This window comes from Fukomys damarensis, unplaced genomic scaffold, assembly GCF_012274545.1.
Source record: "Fukomys damarensis isolate Sample0158 unplaced genomic scaffold, DMR_v1.0_HiC HiC_scaffold_8, whole genome shotgun sequence".
NCBI classification, from domain to species: domain Eukaryota; kingdom Metazoa; phylum Chordata; class Mammalia; order Rodentia; family Bathyergidae; genus Fukomys; species Fukomys damarensis.
Window position 1 is genome coordinate 2,571,022 of NW_022900920.1, and position 18,662 is coordinate 2,589,683.

General features: G+C 50.4%; 1 protein-coding gene across 3 annotated transcripts in view; it reads right to left on the reverse strand.

Annotated features, from left to right (window-relative positions):
• Crtac1 (cartilage acidic protein 1) overlaps positions 1–18,662 on the reverse strand; it is a 152,040-nt gene that overhangs the window by 27,526 nt on the left and 105,852 nt on the right. For all 3 annotated transcript variants that reach the window (XM_010638503.2, XM_010638505.2, XM_010638504.2), the window contains exons 6-9: positions 9,715–9,849; positions 6,407–6,552; positions 4,284–4,420; positions 519–601 (exon numbers count right to left, since the gene is read on the reverse strand). In XM_010638503.2, coding sequence (XP_010636805.1) covers positions 519–601; positions 4,284–4,420; positions 6,407–6,552; positions 9,715–9,849 — 501 coding nt within the window. The remainder of the gene's footprint in view (positions 1–518; positions 602–4,283; positions 4,421–6,406; positions 6,553–9,714; positions 9,850–18,662) is intronic.

Below are 18,662 nucleotides of genomic sequence, written 5' to 3' on the forward strand. Positions count from 1 at the left end.
CTCCTCTTGGTCCTCGTTACAACCCAGAAAGTGAGGAGGGTGGATATGATGATCCCTCCTTTTAGGGTTATGGAAAACGAGACCCTGAAACCAAAGCAGTTTTGCCACAGACCCTAGTCTTGGGACTTCTGGTCAGTGCTCTTTCACAGCAAGCTGAGTGCCGGGGGTGGGGCAGGTGCGGGGCCCTCTGCCTGGGAGCCTAAGGGACCCACCCTTCTTCCCGCCCCTACGTGGACGGCCTGGCCAGAGGAGCTGCTTCCCACAGGCCCAGACTCCTGCCCCCAGTCCCAACAGCCCCGTGACTGAAGGACGATAGTCCTCTCCTCTGCCTCCTACCTGGCGCTTCCCGGAGCTCCTCCCTCTCCACTTTCCTCCTCCCTTTGGGTCTTGGCTCTCAGAAAAGCACAGACAGGAGGAGACTGCTGGGGGACTGGCTGTGCTGGGCCTCCCGCCTTTGCCCAGGGTATAGGCAGCAGCAAGATGGGGGAGTGTAGGCCGCAACTCTCAGGTGCCCTCACCTGTGCCCCGGCCCTCAGGCTCCAGGGCATCACCGGGATTGAGCTCCTCGATGAGGGGGTCTCCGTGCTCCCTGCGGATGACACTGCAGGAGGGAGACAGGCTTGTTCAGGTGGGACCCCCTGGGGGCCCAGAGGCCCACCTGCTCCATCTGTCCTTTGACCTGAATGCCCACAGAACTCTCTCTGCTCACAGACCTTGCCTGCACTCCAGTGGTTCCCTTCTTGTGTTTTAATTTATGTTGGTAAATATTGATTTTTCCTTCTCTAATGGATGAAATATAGACAGTCTAGGGAAGGGCAGTTGATGGATAGAGAAGGGCAGGGGCCCAACTACCTTCAGCTGACCTTCACTTTCTTCAAGTGGCCCTGGGTTTTCTAGTTCTGGATACTAGCCAGGGTTCAAGCTCTGAGCTGATGATCTCTCCTTTGTACCCTCCCTGACTATCCTGCTGGAAGCAATCCCTTCCTCCTCTGCCTTTATCGCCTTTGTGGCCTTTATCACTTCCTGCCTGTGTTCGCGTTCTGTATGAATGTATCTTATCTCCCCGGTTGGTCTGTGAGCCCTCTGCAGTCTGGGACCTTGTATTATTCATCTTAGCATCTTCCACGGCATCTAACACAGTGCCCAGCTCGCAGAAAGCACCAAGCCCATGTGTGCGGGATACAAAGGTGAATTCCAGAGGCAAACAGGAGGAAAGGCTTTTCTGTGGGTTGCAGGGCTTCTATTGTGAACGCTGAATCTTGGTCATATGTGTTTGTTTCAGAGACATCTGCTATCCAAATCTTGCCTTGTGGCCACATTAAGTTTACTGCTGGTGATGGTGTGTGCTTTACTCACTAACTTTTCCTGTTATTACATTCTTCCAGTCTGAGTGCTATGCCCTGACTGTGCAGAGGAAGGCGGGAAAAGCAGGCACAGGAGGAATCTGCATCTTCAACCTGCCACACGGTCTACTCAAAGCACAGAGAATCAAGAGGATTGGGATCTGGCCAGTGCTTTCAGAGGTGGTGACAAGGTCCCCTGATTTGGAACCTAGAGTGGCTGTAGGGCAGAGAGAACTGGCAGAACTGCAGGTGCCTGCAGGGTTGAGCAGATGCCCAGGAGGTGTTCTCTATCCACACAGGGCATTCATGCTGAGTACGTCCATGTATCTCTCGGTGGCACTCAGCACACCCAGCTGTGAACTTGTGTAGTATGCACGAGTGTGTCCACATCTGGTGGAGGTGTGATGCTTCAGCTTGCTGATGCCCATGGCTCCTTTGTCCATTTGTGTCACGGAAGTTCTGCCACAGCTGGGCAGACACCTCTTGATTCAGGTGACAAGCAATTAAGGTTCTTAAGGAGAAAACCAGCAGTTGCACAGTGTTCCTGTGTCCAGTGAACACATTCTTCAGGAGCAGCTCCCATGAGGTACTGCGAACATCAGTGGGGACGGAACTCAGAGCCATGTTAACAGGGGGCCACCATGCGCAGGTTGAAGGCTGGCAGGGGGAGCATGGAGCTGGGAGAGCTCACCCAGAGGGGGCGCAGTCAGAGGCAGGCTGGCTGAGTAGAGGCCTGCATAGTGGGGAACAGGGCCACTCAGATTAAGAAGAAGCACAGGGCCTAGAGAGTGTGGTCGGCGTACATGTCCAAGCCCAACAGAGCCCAGCTGAAAGAAGCTTTGGTGCCTGGTGATTGGGTATAAATGGGCAAGTGGAGAGTGAAGAGGCGAGGGACCTTATCCGAAAGCAGTAGGGAGCTTCCAAAGGGTGGTAAGTAGAAGACGGGTGTATGCAGATTTGCATTTCCACAGCTTGCTCTGCAGGACTAAAAACTGACGAAGGAAGAGGAGCTGGGGGTGGGTACAAGAATCCTCCAGAGAGACCAGGGAATGGTGTAGGGGGAAGAGTTGAAAACAGACCAGAGGCATGTTTAGATGCAGAAGTGGGGGACCATGCACACGCCAGCAGGCCTGGGAGAGTTCCTGTTATGACTGCTGTCTTGCCATAGTTATTAACAGTGCCTCTTTCAATTTGGTTTGGGTCTAGTTTGGTGGAGGAATTGCCCATTTAGGGCAATATCATCAAAAGACTCACAGACTCAAGCACATGAAGCTTTGGGTTCCCAGTGTCTGGCTATACGGTAAGACAGTGCTGGGCTGAAGGAACACACACTATTTTGATGCTCTGTTCAGCACCAGGTGAACAGCCTGCATGGTGTGGGACAGGTGGGGGTTAACTTTCAGAGCTGCCAGCTGAGCAGTGTCCCAGCTGTAGCCCCTGAGCTATGTGCTCAGGACCCAACCATCTGCCACAGGGACTTGGGGTCCAGCCACGTGCTTAGGAGGTGGCTTTTACTGCCTCTGAGTAGAGGCAGACATATTACCCCACTGGGTGACCACATGGTGACTAGCCATGTTCGGCAGCAGAAGAGGCTTGGAGGTTGGCAGCACACTGAGGGATGGAGGGGCGGAAAGGGGAGGTGACTGGGTTCTCAGGCCACAGAGACCAGAGCCCTGGACTCCTAGGTGCTCTGGGGCCCTAGCAAGTGACACTTTATTAGCCAGAGAAGGAAAGCAGTGTCTCTGTTAACGAGCAATTGATCTTCTACAATTAATCTGGAAGTTGTGAATAAGCTTTTCGCAAGGAACCTAATTAGTAAATCTGGTGCCTTTGGGGGTTATTACATCCAGTCAGGATTGATGCTTGGTTAATAATTACATTTTAAAACATGCTTAGTCACAGCTCACACCTTTTAATAATAGTTGGACCTTCTTGAGAGAGGGGGTAGGGACCTCCGGGGGCCAAGCGGGTGACCTGACCCATTTCCTGGCTCTAAGATCTTTGGCTGCCCCCCATCCCCTAACCTGGCCCTGAGTCCCATTAGTATACTTTAGGGCCAGAACGGTGATAACTCCAGTCACGAGTCCTGAGGTTTCTTCCCAGCCATGTTTTTCACTAGTGTGATAAGAATCATCTGGTGCCTGATCCCCTTATTAGAAATACAGGGCTGGGGATTTAGCTCAGTGGTTCCACCGCCTGCCTCCCATGCACAAGGTTCTGAGTTTGATCCCATACTAAAAAAAACCAAAACAGAAATACAGATTTCTGCATCCCTTCCCCATTCTGACCCCGGAGATCTGGGGTGGGTCTTGGGATTGTGAACTCTAAATAGGAACCCTGAGTGATTTTGATGCTAATGGTCTCTGGCCCATCTGGGGAGAAATGTCACCTCTGAAATTCTAATTTTTTTCCAGACACTATGCTCAGGGGATGGCTGATACCTTGGATTCTGAAACTCCCTTTTCTTTCTCTACCATGCTGTTTCTTCCCCAGTGTTTCGTTAAGGATGTTCTGCAGAGAACCAATCCTGAGAGAAAAGCCTTTGAAAGATATGTTCTGCGGTCAAATCTACTTGGAACACTCCATCCATCTTTTAGAAAGTTGAAATACTTGTGGTCTTGTTACAGGCTCCAGAAATCTGTGGTAAATAAACCTGCCTCTCTGCTTAACCCAGGTTCACTCAAAGACTTGACCCTTCAGACTTTTGTGGCAGTGGGGGTTTGTATCTCATGGAGCTGGAGGTTGAGGCTCACTCCGGGCCATGTTCTGGTGACAGCCCAGTACGCTTCCTCCATCCTGCAGCCTTTTGCTCAGCCTCTGGCCTCCCCGGCTTTCTGTTTCTTCTGTTCCTTCCTTCCCTGGGCCCTCACTCTTTGGCCTTGCAACCCTCTCCTCTGACTCCTAACCCCCAGCTCCCAGCTGTTAGGCTGCACGGCATACCGGAAAAGGCGGTTGGCTGAGGAACTGCGATAGGCGATGTTGTTGAAGAAGATCTCCAGCTCCTGGTCATTGTCAAAGTCAGCAGCAATGACAGTGCGAACAGGGGAGGGCGTGGCGAACTTGGGTGAGGCAATGTCCTGGAGAAGAAAGGGCTGTGGGTGAGCACACAGGAGAGTGGGATTGGGCATGCGGCCACCCCCTCCATTGTGTGTATGGACACAAAGCCAAGAGACCCACGCCTCCTTTCTCACCCCCCACACGAGGGACCTACGTGGCTGCCTGTAGGATATGAGCCTCAGGTTGCTTGGAGGAAAACAAGGAGGCAGAACAAGTCACAGCTCACACCGGTGAGCACTTAGTTGTCTCCAGTCTGGGCCACACTTAACCCTCCCAACAGTCCCTCGAGCAGCTTGGCCATTAGCGTTGCCGTTTTATAGGTGAGGTAACTGAGTCCTCAAGGGAAAGGGAATTGCCCATAGTCATGGCGATCACTGGGGCTGGAGCTGGGGCTTCCGATTCTGGGTGTGGTGCCCTTTCTGCTGTATCTCCTTCCTCTGTGGCGAGTTGGAAGCTAGAAAGGCATCAGAAACTGCATTTGAATCTAGGCTCCATCACTGACTAGCTGTGTGAACTTAGGCAAGTTATTCAAGTTCTCATATCTCATTAGTGACATGATGCAGGGCTGCTCTGCTGGCCACAGGAAGGGGCCAGACTGGGTTAGTCGGTGAGCTGACCAGGGAGGTCAGGGAGAGAAACTGTCTTCCTCAGCACAGCACTGAGCTGGTGAGGGGCTTGGTCAGATGGTCAGGGTGGGCTGAGCAGGGCCTTCAGGGCTGAGGAACAAGGAGGCCTCCCAATCTCTAACTCATTACTGTTCTATCGATCCTATGAAAATGGAAACCTACACAGCCCCCTTGGGATTGCCCCCACTGAACGTCTGGGCTTCGGAGATAATGTATGTAAAGCTCTTAGCACGGTTCCTGGCACATGGGAGGCACTTGACAAATTGGGCACTTAATACTATGCTGTTGACTGTTCCTGTGAGTTCTGCGAGCGGCCCTCAGAAGGTTAAGAGGTTCTTTAACCTCAGCACACTGACAGGGCCGGATGATTCTTTTCTGTGAAGCTGCCCTGTGAACTGAAAGAGATTCAGCAGCATCTTTGGCCTCTATTCTCTGGATGGCAGTGATAACCAAAAATGTTCCCAGAGACTGTCACATGTCCTGGGGCAGGAGGGCAACATCGTCTTCATTGAGAACCTGGGTTAGAAGGACAGCTGAATAAAGATGGGTGTCATCCTAGACCCCAGGATCTACAGCTCTGATTTCAGGACATGCCTCCTCTTTCCCCAGACAGCTTGGGTCTCAAGCCTCTCCGGGAAGGTGCCCAAGGTGGCTCCTAAAGGGCAGGAGCTTGTAGTGGGGACTCTCCATGGTCACAAAACTTTAAGAACCCTGTAGACTTCCCTGGGCACATGGAACAACTGGAACTTTCTCATTCCATTAGGTGTTCTTGGCCAGACCGAGGTGCCTTCAGAATAACTGGCTCCCCAATATCAGCTTCAGTGATCCATGCCCTCTTTTGCACTCCCTGGGAAAGGCCCAACACAAGCTTCTCATGCTGGCAGTACTTCCTTTAATGCCATCCAACAGTCCCTTTGAGGAATTCTCAGCATCACAGTCTATTGACAACCCAGGAAGAGGACGCGAGAAGGGTCCACTGTGCCCACCATCTTTTTGTCTTTAGTGGCAGCCCTGGGAACTCTGGGCTTCTGCTGCCCCTCTTTCTTATCACTCTACCCTGGATTGGAACCTCAGTTTGGAGAGCACAGGCTGCAGCTACAGGTCAGGTCTTCTAGGCACCTCGGGAAACCCTGGCCTCTATCCAGAGATTGATGCACAGGCTGAGGCTCCAGCCACCATGGGGGCCGTTCTTCCGTGGCGCCCACGCGGCTCTCTCCTCGGGGCCTAGGAATCTCCACAAAACCCAGGTCGTCTGCAGTGCATTGTCTCCTACATGTCATCTTCACTGTGACCTGTCCCAAGCTCTGAAGAGCCATGAGCTCCTCAGGCCTGGCAGCAAGGGGAAGGAAGGAAGGAAGGAGGGAAGGAGGCTCCTCTTACCCGGAAGCGGACCTTCCCATGGGCGCTCATCTGCAGGTAGAGGCGGTGGGGGCCGTTCCAGTTGCCATAGACGATGTCCACTTTGCCATCACGGTTGAAGTCAGCCAGAGCAACACCTCGCCCATGCTGGTGGGGGTCATCCACACCTGCAGGGAGAGGCGGGAGCTTCAGTGTGGTGTCCCTGAATATTCCACACTCACCCTGAGCAATAAAGGAAGGTAACCCTTGTACCGTCCCTCCCTCCTAGGAGACAGGAAGACACAGCTGTGTCTCACAAGCTCTCCAACAAGGCAGAAGGTGACACAGCCATCTGCTAGCAAAGGGGACTAGAGACCTGTCTTCAGGCTGTTTGCTCAGCAGATATGCTATACTCTGTTTGGAAAAGCATGGGTCGGGGAAGGAAAGTGGAAATTCTCCTTGGTGGACCAAATCGTTACCTAGCCATTCCAACATGGCCTGAGAGACATTGGAAACATATCACTCTTTTGCTTAAATCTCTCAAAAGGGCTCCCCAGTACTCTTGAGTCAAGTTCAGATTTCTGCCCAGGAATCACAAGGCCCTTCTTGCCTACCTTTCCACTTGTCTCTTACTCACTGAGCTCTGGCTACTCATGTTTTTTCCACATCCCAAATGAACCAAGTTCTTTCCAACTTCTGGGCCTTTGCTCAAGCTAGACTCCCCCTGGGATGCTTCCCAGGCCCACAGTTATCTCGCTCCCTGTTTTTCTGTTCTCAGTCACATCACCTCCTTTGGGAAGCCTTCCCCAGTGCCCTCATCTACCTAGCTCCTCCCACCCATCTTGCCAACCTCCCTCTCTTCCTTCACAGTACTGATCACAAGGTGCTTTCAAGTCCCTTTTTGTTTCACTTGGTTGGAGACCAGTATTACTGCAAGACCTATGCTCTGTGAGGTCGGAACTACTTTCTTGGTTCTCCTGTGTGCATTCAGGGGCTGCCTCAGTCTGCAGCTGCCTGGGAGTTTTCACTAAGTACTTGCTGAATGAATGAAGAGACATAAATAATTTGACAGCAGGCAAACTGGGGATGCTGGTGACAGCAGAGGAAATACTGCAGCTGTGATGAAGAAACCAGAGCATGCCTTGTGAAAACCTCTGCCCACTGTTGCCTGCCTACCATTTACCAGTGGGCTGGCCCAGGGGGAGGGTGGAGGGTGGCTCTGCTGAGTGCTGGCCTGACCTCCTGGCTGCCAGAGGCAGGCCCTCTCCTCCGGCCAAGTGCAGAGCTGGGGAAAGCTGACTCTTCCAGACAACAAATAGCTGGAGGTCAACAGGCCCTCAGGCAGCAGGCAATAGGACAGTATAATGGGAGTGGCAGTCACAGCTGCAAACAAAGAGATCCTGAGGGTGAGAGTCAGGAGAAAGCAGAAGTTGGGCCTCCCCAGAAGCCTGAAGGCTGGGGGTCCTGTGGGGTGGAAGACCCTGGGGGTTGGGCTGCCATGTGAGAAGAGGCAACGAGACCCACACTTGAGAAAGAAGGTTTGCAAAGCACCTGGGCAGCCTCCAATCCCTAGGATTAATACCCCATTAGTTCTCAGCAAACCTCCCCAGCCAAAGTGTCGGTGGCCTTCTGTGCCGGCCCATTTCTCTCCTATCTGTGAGGTGCCTTGACAAGGATCTGGTTCCCTTTCACAGGACTAATCTATGCCAAACTGCCTTTCCCAGCAGCATCTGTTTGGGTGACGAATGCCCTCTTGACATGTCTTGTTAAGCCCCTGCAATCATTCTGACTTTCAATTACGGGCCTAGCACCTTGCTTTTCTTCCGCCAATGCCTTCTCTCTCTCCACCTTGTTTGCTCACCTCTGATTCCGGCTCTGTAACATCTCATCACAACCCCTAGGCTCCTCCACTACCCCTTCCCATTGCTTTATGATTTTTCAGCAGGCAAGAGTGCTTGCTGCCAAGTATAGCACCAGGAGAGGCCAGCCAGGCAGGTGGGCAGCCCATCTTCAGCTCTGCCAGAGAAGATGTAAAGCAGGGCTCCAGGCTACACTCTGGGGGCAGGTGGGTGTTCGGGACAGTAGTTTCCCCAAATGGAGCTCCTGAGCAGGAAGCTGCAGGAGTAGATACTCTTGGGTCAGAAAATGGATCAGCACATGCTCAGGGATTGGAAGCCAGCTGTCAGCAACAGCTGAAGCTGGTGGGGCCTTTGACCTAAGGGTCTAGATCCCCTGTCACCTCTTCCCTCTGTGTCCAGGAAGGAGGTGAAATTGTTCTCTCCCTACTCATTTCTTCTGTACCTGCCATTTGTTGGCAAGGCGGGGATGAAATGGGCAGAGAGAGGAAGTTGAGAGCAGACTGATTGTATCCATCAAATTTTTAAAAATTTTTAATTTTAATTTTAATTTTTTGGTACTGGGGATTGAACTCAGGCCCTTGCGCTTGTGAGGCAGGTGGCCGCACCACTGAGCTAAATCCCCGGCCTGTATCCATCAACTTTCAGGTGTTCATTCTGTTATTTAGCAAACTTTACTGGGTAAGCATTGGGTACCAAGCACCATGTCAAGAATGAATAGAACAGTGTCCCAGTCCTTGTAGAGCTCACAGACCAATCACGATGGTGATGTAGAAGCCCGAGTGAGAGGTTCATGTTCACATAGAGGAGGAAGGGCCAATCTCTGCCAAGCAGCGCAGAGGGAGTCAGGAAACAACTCATGGAGGTGACCTTTGAGCTGAGTGTTAAAGGATACATAGAAATTTTGTGAACAGATAAGATAGAGGGCTGTGCTGCTGAGGAAATAGCGGGTACAAAGTTGATGGGGGTGAGCACAAAGGGAGGAAGGACAGCAGAGCTGGGAGTCAGGGGCCCTATTTTATGTGGGTTTTACCCTGCTTCTTACAGCTATTGGTGTACATGTTTGTTTCTAGCAGGTCTGCATTTTCTATATGTGGGATGATCTTCATCTCATTTATGTCAGCATCCTCAGCTCCTAGCACAAACCTGGCACTTGGCAAAAGTTTCATAAATGATCATGGGATTGAATTCAATGTTTAAGGTAAATGAGGGTGGGGCCAACATTGCAAGAGACAGCTTGGAGGGGAAATTGATGTTGGGAGACAAGCAGGACTCAGAGGCTCGCAGACCAATGCCAGTGGCTAGAAAATGATAATGGTCAGGAGTCTCTGATTCCTTTTCTCTGTGGTCTGAGTATGAGTGTGTGTGCGTATAGCTGGAGGTGAAAGCATCATCTGACAAGTGACAAGTGATCTTGCTAAGGTCGAGAGCAAGACAGCCTGGACCCCTGGGGTGGGGACATAAGGGGCACAGGACAGGGCTGCACTTACTCACCGGCACTGGCTGCAGCATCTACAAAGGTGCCGTTGCCCTGGTTGTGGAAGAGGAAGTTGGGCCCATTCTCGTTGTCACAGAAGATGTCTGAGGCACTACTGCTGAGGATAGGGCCCACGCTGACACCTCGGCCCCCTAGGAGAGGACATGGACCCACAGTGAGTGACAGAAGCGAATCCCCAGGCCCAGCTGGAGGATGGACCTGCTTCTATAGTCTCTGAGAAGCTGCAATAGAGGTACCTCAGAAGAACCCTGGGGGTAAGTGTGGCCTTCTGGGTGCTTCCTTGAGCCAATCCTGGGCTCACAGTCTCCATAAATCTGATGTCACTGAGGCCGAGGCCAGGGAGGAGCAACACTGAATCACTTTGTGCCACAGGAGTGATGCCAGGTACCAAGGAACATAGAAGGCTTGGCTCTTGCCTCATATGTCAGTACATTTCCCTTCTAAGAGAAGTTAAATTACAGTAGCCCAGTTCTATCCACACTATTTTGGTCAAGTCACAGGTCCTGGACAGCCCCCACTCCCACTCGGAGGCCCACATACAAAAATAAGTTCTGGCTATAGGTACCAGCTGTAGGTAGCAGCTACAGGTACTAGGATGTTCATTTTGCTTTTGTTTGACACAGTAAGCAATTATGTCCATTGATAGCAAACTGGTTGAATGGATTACATTGAATCCATATGGTAGATCATTCTGCAGCTCCTAAAAAGACTGCATAGATCCATATGTATCAACTTGGAGGACTGCCCATGATATATTGTTAAAAGAAAAAAAAAATCTGTCAAGTAATGGTATTGTGTGATATTACTTTTATTAAAAGATATGAAAACACACAACATTTCTGAATACACATGTTTGTGCAAGCTTGTTTGGGTTTGGAGAAAGATGGGGAAGGCCACACACCAGGTTGTTCATACTGGCCACACTGGTGGCATAGTACTGGGGAGAGAAGGAAAGATGGTAGTTGGCCTTTTCTTTGAATGTCTTTGTATTATTTTGCTTGTCGCAGTAAGAATTGCTTTTGTAGCTTCAAAAAAAAAAATCCTACTTTTTTTTTTAAAAAGGAAGAAATCAAGCTAAGTCTATGTTAGGCTTTGAAGTCTCGAAGGTCAAATTTAAACTACACATGTTAAAAAGTTCCACCTTAATATGTCCCGAGTAACCAGAAGGTTTTTAGAGGAAGTTTCTGCTTGCCAAGCTTTACCTGCTCCGCACCTCCAAATGCTGAAACTACCCTACAGCTGGAACCTCCTGACCAGGATAAGATAGGGATTCCAATCCCAGCTTGGCTTCTTACAAGCTGTGGGAACTTGTGCAGCTTATATTACCCTTTAAGTTTCAGTTTCTTCATCTGTAAATTAGAGATGGTCTCACCTGCCTTTTCTACTTTGAGGTTTTTGAAAGAATCAAAAGAGATGAGATATACCTGTTTTAATGGGAATTATCAAAAAGATGAAAGATTACAAGTGTCCACAGGCTATGGAGGGACAGGAGCCCTGTACACTGCTAGTGGGAAGGTAGATTGGTATAGTCACTATGGAAAACAATATGGAGGTTCCGTGAAAAATTAAAAATAGAACTACCATATGATCCAGCAATTCCATTACCGAGTAAATAGCAAAAGAAAGTGAAATCTCAATATGCTAAAGAGACCTCTACATTCCCATGTTCACTGCAGCGTTATTCACTGCAGCCAACCTATGGAACAGATGAATGAATAAGGAAAATGTGGCATATTTACACTCTAAAGTATTATTCAGCCTTACGGAAGAAGAAAATCCTGTCATTTATGATTATAGGGATGAACTTGGAGGACATTATGCTGTGTGACATAAGCCAGGCACAGAAGCCAAATATGCATGATCCCATTCACATGGGAATCACAGAAGCAGAGAGTAGAATGGTGATTACCATGGCCGGGGAGGAGGGATGTTGGTTAAAGGGCACAAAAGTTAAACAGGAAGATTAAGTTCAAGAGATCTGCTGTACACCATGGTGACTATAGTTAGTAATGATGTGCAGTACACTTGAACTTGCTAAGACAGTACTGTAGATTTTAAGAGACCTCATAGCAAATAAGTGATAAACATGTGAAATAATGCAAATATTAATTAGATAGAGTTAGTCATTCCACAATGTATACATAGATCAAAACATCACACATTTCGTGATAAACATATACACTTTTTAGATGTTAATTGAAAAAATGAGCTGAGAGAGATGAAAGGGCTTTGTAGACAGACTCTCCAAGCAGGAGTCAGGCCTGTGCAACAGCAGCAGGAATGGCACCCAGAGCTTGTTGGAAACACAGACTCTCAGGCTCTATGGAGTTAGAACCTGCATCCTAACAAGACCCCTGAGTGATCTGTGTGCACACTAACGTTTGAAACATATTGCTCCAAAAATCTACTTAGCATAACAAGAATAGCTCTAACAGCATTCCAGAAATTATTATTATTTTAATAAATGAGAGATTAGGCAGAGCTGTGTGATGATGGGCCAGGCTCCCTACCACCTACCTCTGGATGGGGCAGGGTTTTCCCCAAAGTGACTGTGCTAATTTGAGAAAAGCATTTGCCTAGGCTCCTCCCATCCTGAAAGACACCACAGGGAGAAGTCATGGGGCACCCAAGGAGACAGGGTGGGGCAAAAGGTATTACCATTCTTAATGTTCCCAGGGTTGGACTCCTTCTTAACATCCTCTGGGCCTTTGCGTCTGGGCTTCCTCCCAGATAATCTGATTCGCTCTCAAGGACAGTCCAACTCTCAGGAAGATGGAACCTCGAAATCCACATTGCTACTAGTGATCGCCCTCCAACACCACATCTGCTCTCATCCATGAAAAGGGGTGAGGTGGCCTTTCTAAAACCAGCTGGAAGGGTGCTGAACCATAACTCGGGCACCTCCTCTGCTCAATAAAACAGGAGCTCCTAAGTGGCCGTTGGTAGCCGAACCTGCCCTGGTCCTGTAGATCTCAGCCCATGAGTAGGATCCCATGAGAAGCCCCTGGCCTAGCCCAGACCCCTGGGAATTCCGAGTGGGATCTAGGATCTGCTACCATGCCATTCTGTCCTTCTTCTCCACTCTGGCATCTTCCAATTTCCTCTCTGCCTCTGGCTCCCAAGCTGTGACACATTCCCTTCATTTTCTACAAAGCAGGTTATTTCCCTTTTGGACAAATTTCTAAATCTTTCTAATTAACTAATTGGGCTGGGTTGAAGCCTTGCACCATTTGTAACCTGTAATTACTAGAAAATTGCCATGGTAACCACACTACTAATTAGTGACAATTTATTGCCATGGTAACCGGACCATAACAGAGATGTTACCCACAACTTCTTGGCAAGTTGGCTGCACAGTCGGGGAGCAGGTGAGTTGACAGTCAGGGAGCCAGCTTCTTGGGCACCAGCACCAGCAGTCTTAGGATGGGGTCCAAGCTGGGGTCTGAGCTCTCCACTGATGCCTTGGGTGAACTCTACTCCCAGACTGACATGTAAGTCCTCTTCAAACCAGTGAAACCCAACACTGTAAGTGTAGCCTGAATGCCTCCTCCGGCTCACCAATGACAAAGGCACCAGCAAGTTTCTTCCATCAGGACCTTTTCCCCCTTCTTCTTCCTCCTTTGTCGCATCTGCCCTTTCCTCCTTCTCCTGAGGTTAGGACACATCATATGGAGCCAGGCAGGGGGCTGTTAGAGACATCTTCATTTAGTCTTACAGAATGATGTTCTAGCAGGGATGCCACTTTATATCAATTAATTCTTATATTTGAGGCTAGCACATTCTCTCAGGGAAAGACAGTTCCCCAGGTAAGAGGCCATACTGGTGGTGGGCCAGACCTCAGGTTGTGGGATAAGTAAGTCCGAGCTTGAGCTGTGTGACATTGGGCACATCGCTTAACCTTACTGGGTTTTTGTCTTTTCATTTATGGCATAAGGCTGGCAAGAATAATAGCTGCTTTTCAGGGCTGTCATAAATAGTGAGATGGTTTTTGGAAGGTACTTTGGAAAATGTCAGGTGCCACATAGTCATTAGTTGGGACTATTTACCACCTGCTGTGTGAATAATACTGGTATCACTTTTCCCCCAGCACTTTCAAGCTTCAAAGACCTTCTTGTTAGGCGGTTGGGCTTTGAATGCTTCTCCCTACTTATTCCTTCCAAGGACTTCTGCTGGGTGAGAGGGTGGAGTTGGAGGAGACGTAACCCCACCCTAATGCCCTCACTTCCTCCTGCCACACTGCAGCTCTCCTTCTGAAAATCTGTGAACTGGCCCAAGCCCCACAGGGGAGGCTTGGTTGCCCTTAAGAACCTCACCCCCAGACCTATGAACAGACACTTTGGCAATACAAACTCAAGTATGGTTCAAGGGTGATGATCTCTCTCTCACTCTATGTGCACCAGCTCTCAGGCCAGCTGTGGGTGAGGGATGGAAAAATTATAGGGTAGGGCGTGCACTGCTGGACTATTCCAAACTGTAGTCTTGGTGGTCAGGGACAAAACAGCACAGAGTTCATAGTGCTATGAAAGGCCTTTCAGTTCTCACCTTATCTCTGCCTCTCTCTGGCTGCAGTAACCTGGAAAGTGTGTCCATCAGGCCTCAGTCCCTGCCCTGAGAAATGGATGGGAGAATAAGATCTCTGGGGCTCCTTCTGGTTTTACCGGTCAATTCACGCAGCCTCCAGGGAGATGCAGGAGTAGGGTGCTGAGAGCTGTTTCCTGCACCTTCTGTCCTGTCAGCTAAGGATCTTGGATGCATGGCAATGATGCGCTGAAATCTTGATGGAAATAGGATGCTGGCGGACATCAAAGTCCATGGGCTATCAGGATATTGTAAAAGAGTTGGGCTTAGATACTGGGAGCTGCAAGGTAGATGAAGGGCACTGCAGTATGAGCAGCTGTGTGTTGGAGAACGTGGCGTGAGGGTAAAGGGCAGGATGGTAACAGTGTCTCCCCTCTAAATTTCCTGAAATTTCTGAAAGAGAAGGAGCATGTCTGTGTCGTGCCTTGGTGACCCTACAGATGCTGGTCAGACTGCTTCCACTCCTCCTGGTCCTTCCTGGCCTGTCCTCACCTCTCATCCTGTCTCTGCAAGGACAGCCTCCATCAGTTGTCCCCGGGTGGGAGACTTTCAAACCGTGGCTTCCTGGTGGTGCAGGAGGAGGGTCCCTGCCCCCCCACCACGCCCACTTCCGGCAGTGAGGAGCATGAAGAAGCTATTTACGGAAAGGGCGGCAGGGAGAGTTCCTGTAGTACCGATGGCTCGGTCCCTGTGCCGGCATTGTGCACAGGCAGCTCACGTCAGTCTCATGACGCCTCAAGATGTGTCTGTCACCACCACTTTCCTTCTTTCTGTGTTTAACGGAGAAATTAAAGACTGCACGTATTTACAGTGCAATGACATGTTTTGAAGCATGTATACATGGTGAAATGGCTAAATTGAGCTAATTAACATATTCATCACCTCTCATACTTATGATTTTTGTGGTGAGAATGCTGAAAATCTATCCTGTTGGCATTTTGCAAGAATGCACTGCGTTGTTACTAACTGTAGTCCCCATGTTGTACACTGGGTGTCTAAACTTATTCCTCTGGTCTAACTGAAATATTGAGTCCTTTGATCATCATCTCCTCAACTTCTAACTCCCATTATCACCATTTTCTAGGTGAGGAAACTGAAGCTCATGGAGGAACAATCACAGCCAATGTGCAGCGCAATTCAAATCATGAACTATTCTCTCCACTCTGTTTCTCAATGTTTCTGCTAAAGTCTTCTCTCTACAGGGTAGGATTCGTATTGGCATGCAGAATGGCCAGCCACAGGCTTGATGTTTCTTTAAAATCTCTTGTGATAGCTGAGAAAAATGCATACAAAATTTATATTTTTATTCTACAATATATCTGTGTTTTAAAAGAAAAATAACACCCCCTCTTGACAATCACTGAATGCATCTGATACTCCAGGGAAGTGGTGGTCCTTGTGTATGCTGGGTTTTGTGGACCCCTGGCAGGCCTGGAAGAGGAGCCTGTTCCTCCAGCCGTGCCTGGTCCTGGCCTCAGACCTAGCTGTCGCTCTGCTGAAAGGCCATCACTGCTGTCTGAGAACCTGGGAGGCTCCACAGCCCCGCCCTGCAGCCCTCAGTCGCGTCGCTGATGGGGATCTGCCAGCAGGCCTCAGCTGGGCTTTAGGCCTCTCCGTCTCCTCCAATAATGACTTCCTATAAATCAGATCTGCCCTCCGCTTTGTTCCACACTGCTCCCAGCCAACAGCAAAACTCCCCACCCGGCATCATAAATCCACCTTCATTTTCTTTCCAAATTTCTTTTAAGGCTTCTTTAATCACCACCTTGCAGCCCCGGCAGATGCTCCCTCAAAGGGTGAGATTGTGGGGATGGATGAAGCCTAGGACAGACTGGGTCCAGTGGGAAGAAGGGTAGAGTGCTGGACTCCAGGGACAAGGATGCCATGCTGTGCCCACGCTGAGCACACAGAGTGCCTCCAGGACAGGGCTGGGCCGGCTCCCTTTGTGCACCCCTAGTGCTGCCCAGTAGAGGGCCTGCGTATGGGCATCTGCTATACAGGGCAGGCACTGCCCGCGCACCAGGCCATGTGCAGGCATGCCCCATATTCTCTCCTTTCATTCCTCAACATCCCCTCTGTGTGAATGAGAAGGCAGCAGCTGGGAAAGTTGGCACTGCCCATGGCTGGAGGGGTATGGTGGAGCAGCATCTGCACGTGGCAGCCTGCTCCCGTCACTGCCCCTTTACCTGCTCTGCAAGCCAGGTTGTTCAGGGCATTGAGAGGCTGAGGGATGTGCTCGAAGTCACCAGGCACAGAGCCAGTGCAGGACTCTTGGCTCTTTCTTTCCTCCTGGGGTTTCATGCCAGGGTCCTACCATGGTGGAACCAGTTCTCAGGACTCCCATACAGGGCAGTTCCTGGCATGGTCCTGGCTCCAAAAAGCTTTTGGCAGTTGGAGACGTTGGGGCTTGGGATTCTAGGGAGTCAAGGCAGGGGGCAGTCTTCCTATTCCCCCTGTGGGCACCAGTGAGGCTCTCGAGTCCCCCCCCAGAGCAGGCATGGTGGCCGCTAGATGGCACTGTGACCCAGCAGAGCGGTGGTAGCCACTGGCATCCATAGTGTTTGGAGAGGCTCCCCTCCCCATCCCGCAGAGCGGTATAGCCAATGCAGGACAGCAATGCCTTGCAGTCTCTATGGTGGCATGGCCTCCTCCTGATGCTCTGAGTACCCCAGGCCACGCAGCTGCATTAGTCCTACAACCTGGGACTACAGTTAAAAGCCTGAGTGCCCACGCTTGGGGCTGCACTGCCAGTGGGTGTGGGGCCTTTCTGTCACCAGCCTGGAGGGGGATTCTCAAGGTGGAAGCCAGCTGGTGATAGCAGCCTGAAAAGCCAGTTGGTTATAGCAGGTTAGGCTTCAGGAGGTAGGGCCCTACATGCTAGTTTTCTACAATCTCCTAAGTGACCTTGTGCAGGTCCCTTCTCTTCTCTGGACCTTGATGTGATACTCTGGAAAATAGGAGGTTCCTCCAGATCATAGACTGTTCAACAGACAGCTGTTGTGAAGGCCTCAACTCCCTGAGTGCACACCTGCCAAGGGTTTGCTTCTTTTAGCCTGCTTAGGCCCTGAATATCCTTGCCTGCTTCCCTCCCAGCTTTCTAAGCGCCCTGGCACTGGCCCGGCCCTGAGCACTGGCCACCTGCCCACAGTCTCAGCCATCATGCTGGGCTCAGCATGGCAGCCCTTACATTCGGGGCCCATTCCTGGGTCTCAAGGGGGCACTCAGGGCTGGTTTTCCAGCCAGATGTCCATGTGTCATTAGCCAATGGATGGGGGGCCGGGTTCTGCAAGGTACTGTTGGGGGGCTGGCAGACAGAAAGAATGGGCTGGGGAAGGTGGGTAGACAGAACAGTAACTCGGTGGGCCAAATAGGTTCTTCTTGGCCAAATGGCTTTAGGAAGTCTACAGAGTTGCTCTGATGCGTCCTCTGGGCATGCCAGCTGCCCCAGCTTCCTCTATCCCTCCACAGAAGCTGCTGTCCCTCCTTGGGCTGCCTGGTCCTTCCAGCACAGCCCAGCACAGTTGGCTGGTGCTCCTATCCCATCCCTACTCTTCAGTGGGCTCTGCCTGGTCTTTCTCTCCCCGTCCTGGGTTGGGTGCCAGCCCAGCCAGTGTGAACAATGCCCCCTTCATGCTCAAATAGCCCAATTCTTCCATTCTGTACAACCCACTCTCCCAGTCCTTGCCTCCTTTCCATCTCATCATTTCAACCACTTCATTCCCCAGCCCCCCCCCTTCCTCCTGCAAGATCAAGGCACTTAATTGCAAAGCCAGCCTAGTGCACAGAACTTGGAGCTACTCAGAAAAATTGACTGTACCAATCTAGGCTGAAGCGCCTGCATGTTTATTCCTTTCACAGGGAAACGTGGTTTATTACTGACACTCAGCCTTTCCGAGGTACATTTGTGCATAGAGCTCTCAGGCACTTTGATGGGGCTTGAGCTGTGCAAACTGTTTTACTGTCTACTCATTTGTCCCCACAAACTTTGTCAGGCAAGTCAGCATTAATCTCTGCTTTTCACCAAGGTGGAGAGTTGGCCAGAGAAGGGCATTATACACTGCACGGGGGCGGGGACAACATTTTCTGGGTAGGACTTAAGAGATTTTGCTACCGACCACGTGTCTGGAGACAGAAGGATGGCCCAAATACCCCTCAAGTATCCTCCCAACAGCTGGAATAAGGATTCAGGCCACCTGCTGCTTTGGAAGTCTCTGTAGGAACAAGTTGGGGTCGATATATGTGGAGGTCAACCAACCAAATACAGTGGATTCTCAAGTTATGACCGGCCTGACATATAACAACATGGGTTAATTAGGTTAATGGAAGATTCATCTGCCTCTTGTTATCTACAGTGTGTACCCAGGTG